This window comes from Neophocaena asiaeorientalis, unplaced genomic scaffold, assembly GCF_003031525.2.
Source record: "Neophocaena asiaeorientalis asiaeorientalis breed wild unplaced genomic scaffold, Neophocaena_asiaeorientalis_V1.1 scaffold543, whole genome shotgun sequence".
NCBI lineage: Eukaryota > Metazoa > Chordata > Mammalia > Artiodactyla > Phocoenidae > Neophocaena > Neophocaena asiaeorientalis.
In genome coordinates, this window is record NW_020173671.1 from 695547 (window position 1) to 701551 (window position 6005).

The 6005-nt window shown below is 57.9% G+C and overlaps 1 protein-coding gene across 1 annotated transcript in view; it reads left to right on the forward strand.

Annotated features, from left to right (window-relative positions):
* The first annotated feature begins 1936 nt into the window (after nt 1–1936).
* The window catches only part of ARHGEF15 (Rho guanine nucleotide exchange factor 15), a 10669-nt gene continuing 6600 nt past the window's right edge, over nt 1937–6005 (forward strand). Inside the window, exons 1-6 of the mRNA XM_024748461.1 lie at nt 1937–1970; nt 3346–4004; nt 4233–4565; nt 4823–4877; nt 5688–5746; nt 5849–6005. The exon at nt 5849–6005 is cut by the window's right edge and continues 17 nt beyond it. Coding sequence (XP_024604229.1) covers nt 3395–4004; nt 4233–4565; nt 4823–4877; nt 5688–5746; nt 5849–6005 — 1214 coding nt within the window. The 5' untranslated portion in view covers nt 1937–1970; nt 3346–3394. The remainder of the gene's footprint in view (nt 1971–3345; nt 4005–4232; nt 4566–4822; nt 4878–5687; nt 5747–5848) is intronic.

Consider the following 6005-nt stretch of genomic DNA (forward strand, 5'->3'; position numbering starts at 1 on the left):
GAGTAGTGCTGTGGGGAGGATTCAACTCAGTTTGTTCAATTCATCAAAATATTAAGCACCGGGCTTCCCTGGTGGCGCAGTGGTTGCGAGTCCGCCTGTCGATGCAGGGGACGTGGGTTCGTGCCCCAGTCTGGGAAGATCCCACATGCCGCGGGGCGGCTGGGCCCGTGAGCCATGGCCGCTGAGCCTGCGCATCCGGAGCCTGTTGCTCCACAACGGGAGAGGCCACAGCAGTAAGAGCCCCGCGTACCGAAAAACAAAAACAAAAACAAAAATATTAAGCACCTCTTATTATGTGCCTGAATTTGTTCCATAATTTTAGGGTATATCAGTGAACAAAAAAGATAAAGATCACGCCTCCAGGAAGCTTACTTTCTTCTTTTTAAAATGTCATCATTTATTTATTGACAGGAAGCTTACTTTCTAATGTGTATGTAGCTATAAACATACTATGTCAATTTAATAGTAATACACTATATGCTATAAGGCATGATTGCTATGGGAAAAAAGGCAGGTCAGGAATGTGACGCAATTTTAAAGAGTGGTAGGGCAGCCTCACTGAGAAGGCGATATTTGAGAAATAAGGTGAGGGAATCTTTCATGGGGATGTCTTGGGAAGGGGGTCTCCAGGCAGAAGACACAGCCAGTGCAAAGGCCCTGCGGCAGGAATGTGCCTCAGAGGAGAGGTTTAGGTTCATTGTTGGACCTTGTCTTTTACTCTGGACTTTGTCTTTTACTCTGAGGAAAAATGAGTTAAAATATATGTTCTAACCCAGTTTTCTGGCTTTTCTTCTTAGTGTCTTGTTTGGAGTGTGTGTTTGTGTGTGTGTGTGTGTGTGAGAAAGTCTGGCAAAAGCAGGCACCTGGGCGTGGGCAAAGGCCCCCTGAGTTCCTAACTGCCCTTGCATCTTCCTCTCATTACCCTACTTCCCAGGCTGGGGTGTGGCTCATTCCGCCCCCTCAGTTGTTTTTATGACACACTCTGAGCCCTGAGAACTCAGCTCTTCAATCACAGAGCAAATTAGAGGTGAGAGGGACCCCTGCCCACTGCCCCCGCACCCAGGGTACTGGCTCCCAGCCAATCAACATCAAAGCCTCCCAGGGGGACAGGGAGAGTCAGGGGCTGGGACCCTGAGAGACAGGGACTGAGAATGGGGAGCAGGCAGGGGGCTCAACAAAGGGCATATCCACCTGGGGTGCACTGAGATCTCACACCGACCCCTTGGTCCACTACACACACACACTCGCCTGACACAATGGCCGGGTGGGGCTGAGGAACTGGCTTCCTCTGCGGAGATCTCAATCTGGGCCCTCAGTTCCCGCCCCAGAAACACAGGAACAGACCATCAGAGACCTGGCCCTGCGTTCCTTGTTCCAAGGGGCAGGCAGGACGGGCTGAAAACAGAAACCACTTCCAAAAAGATAAAGGTAAATTTAGGGAGGGGAAAACCGGGGTGGGCGGTGGGGTCCCTTGGTGTGAGATAACGGGCCGACTCATCCCCCGGGGACAGGTTGGATGCGAAAGGGACAGGCTGTCATGCGAGGTGTGGAAGAGATGGTCAGACACGCCGTCGAGGGACACACACCCCATCCCTCAGCGATCCAGAGGTGTCTGGAGCCCACGCCCTCCCGCCAGCCCAGCCTGTGCCCTTGCCACCCTGTCCTCGCCCCCACCCCTGTCCACCCCCGGCCGCTGTCCACACAGCCATGCGGACCCAGGACAGAACGTGCACATACAACGTACACAAACAGTCCACTCTCCACGGCTGAGTTTCATCCTTTCCCCAGACTCTGTTATCCTCTGAAACCCGGCATTCGGGGTCCCTCACATCTTCCAGAGCCCCAGTGTGCGCATGTGGAGTGTGGTGTGGTTTGAGGGGGGGTGTCCGGTTGGGAGGAGGATCCGATTCCTGTTTCCTGCCCCTACTCACTCGCCCCGGGAGGTGACCGAGAGTGGAGAGGCCTCGAGGGTGAGTGCTTGGGCCGAGTACCTGGATCCCTACGAGAGGCCTGAGTGGGGGGCGGGGGAAGGAAGTTAGGGCAGGTACCTGAGGGGGGCAGGGATCTCTGAGGGGGGCAAGGCTGGGGAGGAGCTGGCCAGCTGGCGAGGCTACTGCCCTGGGTCACCTAAGGAGCTTCCTGCCAGAACACAGAGGCCATTGAGCTGCAAGACTCCCAGCCTACAGCTCCCAGCCCCCACCCTGCATCATTTCTCAAAAACCAATCTGGGGCCTGGAGGGATCTGACTCTCCTGCTGACTCCACAGGGGAGTTTGGGGGCGCCAGGTCTCCCAGCCCGGACCTTGCTGCCTTCTCAGGATTACAGCGCCTTCCTGGCGGGAGGAAGTGAGCCCAGGCCCCAGCGTCTTGGCACCATTGGTCCTCACCTTTAGTCTGGCCTCCTGACCACCCTCTAGGCATCCTGGCGGGACCCAGGCTTCCACCGGGGCATCTCTCCGGGACCAGGTGGGGGGCTGGGAGACAGGCAGGGGTGAGGATGGGGCAGGAGAGACCATGCGGGGGGCCTCCTGGTCTCTTGGGGTCAGAGGCTCCAGGAACCTTCATGGCAGGAAAAGGAGACTAAAAATAATCCGGAAAGGGAGAGTCCAGAGAGAGGAACTGGGAAATGGGGGCGGAGGGCCCGTTGGAGCAGGGAAATAGTGATGCATCCCTCACGGCCCAGGCACGGGCGGGCGCGCAGGCAGACGCACACCGCACATACGCCCCACACGACAGCACGGAACACACACACCCTTGCAGCCCCGTCTCACACAACGCGCTAGACACACTGTGTACTCCACTCTCCCACTGCATACTCGCGTGTAACAGATACACTCTGAAACACAGCATCCAGCACCCCGGTCATGTAGCACTAGAAACACACCATGTCCACTCACGCTTAAACCACACACACAAACCTCCACAGCACACACTACAGACACAAAACACAATAAATCAGGTAGACACATAGCGGCTCTACCGGCACACCCCACTGCCCTTACGGATCCAGTTCTCTTGCGCCCCTCCCCCAGCCTGGGTCTCTACCCAGGTGCCCCAACTCTGGCCTCACTGTCTCCTCTGGCCTGACTGGGGCAGCAGAGGCTGAAAGACAGAGCGCAATGGAGGCTGGGGGTGCCAGGGAGGGTTCAGAGTCCTCAGGGAATGGAATAAGGAGGGGTGAGAGGTAAAGGGAGAAGACAGTGGAAATGGGAAGAGAGGAAGTGTACCCACCCGCCTTCCCTCCTGACTCTGAAATCTCGGCTCATTTACTTGCAAACATTTCTGCTCGCAGGCCTCAGTCTACTCGTGGGCACTAAGGGTCTCTCTTTCTGCCCCTCTTCCTCAGGGGATGACTCCAGCAGTGTACCCCACTCCTTGGAAGAGCTCAGAGGAAGATGTCAGCTCAGTCTCTTCCTGCAGCAACACCCCCTACCCAGAAGCCCCCTCGGATCATCCGGCCCCGCCCCCCTTCTCGCCCCCGGGCTGCCCAGTCCCCGGGGGCCCACCACAACGGCTCCTCTCCACAAGAACCTCCCCTCACTGCCAACGAGGCACCAACGCTGATGTGCACCCCCATCTTCTGGGAGCCCCCAGCCTCGTCCCTCAAGCCCCCAGCCCTTCTGCCCCCGTCAGCTTCTAAAGCCAGCCTCGACTCCCAGACTTCCCCAGACTCGCCTTCCGGCACCCCCAGCCCAGTGTCCCGGCGCTCCATCTCCCCAGAACCCGCTCCCCGGTCTCCAGTGCCCCCACCCAAACCCTCCGGGTCACCCCGAACGGCCCTGCCCCTGCTCCATTCGAACCGGGCCCCTGGCCAGGATGGCTCTGCCTCGGCCGCAGGCACCGTGCGGAGACTGGCTGGCAGGTTCGAATGGGGGGTTGAAGGCAAGGTCCAGGCTCCAGATGCCCTGGAGCCGGGTCCTCCTGGGGGACTGGATGTGAATGGGGAGAGAGAGACCACGCAGGGCATCCTCGCTGGAAGTGGGTCCCAGGAGAACGGCACTCCAGGTAAGCCCGGGCTGGCTCAATCCAGCTCCTCTTCTTTGTTTTCAGGGCTTTAAGATTGGGTACTTGAAGGGGCTACTTTTTAAAAACTGGATTCCATGTTTGGAAAATCTGGTTTTCAGATTTCGGGGGGTTTGAAGAGAATCAGGGTAGAGGGGATAGATGCTTAGGACTGACCTCCACGTTCCTGCTGCTGGGCAGGTTAAGGGAGGACGCCCCTGTCTCCCACAGATGCTGCGCTGGCCTGCCCTCCCTGCTGCCCTTGTGTCTGCCACGTAGCCCGGCCCGGCCTGGAGCTCCGATGGGTGCCACTGGGGGGCTATGAGGACGGCCCCAGGGTCCCCTGCCGGGCCTCCCCACTGCGGACCTCCCGCTCCCGCCCCAGCCCTCCAAGCCTCAGCCAGCCCCCAGTCGTCCTCACGTCCTACCGCTCCACTGCCGAGCGCAAACTCCTGCCACCCCTCAAGCCCCCCAAACCAACTCGGGTCAGACAGGACGTCACCAGCTCCGGGGACGCCCCACAGCCAGATCTCGATCTGCCCTCCGAAGATGGAATCCAGACAGGTACAGGGCCCCCAGGGAGTGGACCTCTGGGCTGGGAAGGAGCCTCTGGGCTCCACCGGGTGGAGGTGGAGCATTCTGAACACAAACTCACTACAGCCCCCAGCAGGCCCTGGGCTTCTTGTTCCTTCACCAGCTGCTGCTCTGGGACTGACCGGAGTTGTAGTTTTTACAGTAACAGTCTCTGCTGGGCGGGAGTCAGGAGTCCTGGGCTGGGGATCCTGGAGGCTTTCTCTCTCCTCTCTGGATTCTCTCTCTAGGGGACAGTCCCGATGGCGCCCCTCAGAACGATCCTCCAGCCACCACGGAGGGCAGGTACCAAACACTCCCACCCTTATTCCTACCTGAGAGCAGACTAACCTTCGGGTCCACCTGAATCCCACCCCCACAAGTGTGGAGTGAAGAAAGCCTAGGCCTCTAGGGACAAGCAGTGCCGGTTTCTAATCCCAGCTCTGTCCCTTATCAGCTGTGTGACCTTATACAAGTCACTTAACCTTTCTGGGTCTCAGCCTCCTCACCTGTGAAATGGGGGTAAACATACCAAATACTTCATAAAGTTGTTGGGGTCTGATATCGGTGACGAGCCAGGGCCATAAGAAACCATTTTAGTTCCCCCACTTTGAGCTTCTATCGAAATTATTGCCTGCGAATCCATGTGTCAACCGGGAACATCTCTCCTGTGTTATCTGGGCCTGTTAATCATTTCACCACCATTATCAGAGTTAATCTGGGCCATCCATTTATTCAACATACATTCACTGGAGTTTATTCTCCCGGGCTTTTACTTTGGGTGAAAGGGTGCATGGTGGTGCCGATGACCAGAACAGAGCGGGGAGGTATAAGAGCTGGGTTTGCCCATGTTGAGTTGTACCGAGGCACCCACAGGACATTCCAGACAATGGTCATTCCATGAGAGCCCTGGAGATGGAGGCTTGGAAGTCACCGGTGCACAGTAGTTGAGACTGCAGGAATGGATGGGGCCCACTTAGTACAGGGCCTCACATACAACAGGCACATAAAACGATCCGGGCTTTGGTCACAGTCCCTGCACACAACCTGCATGCAGGCCGTGTACCCCCTTACACTGTCACGTGAGGAGCATTCCATCCTTTTCTCTTTCCACAGGGAGGCTGAGGAGCTGGAGGAGCTGAAGGGGCAGAACTGGGAGCTGCCCCTGCAGGACGGTGAGGGCCTCTGCACCTGGGGCGTCCCTGCTGAGACCGTCAAGCAGTGGGCAAGGGTTCCGGGGCACTGGACTTCGCTGATGTGCGACATCTGCTCTCCAGAACCCCTGTACCAGACCTATCGAGCAGCCGTGCTGTCAGAGGAGCTGTGGGGGGTCAGTGAGGATGGGGGACCCTCTTCAGCAAATCCTGGGGAAGCTCCCCCCTTCGCCCGGCCCCCCGGACCTCGCAACACGCTGTGGCAGGAGCTTCCGGCTGT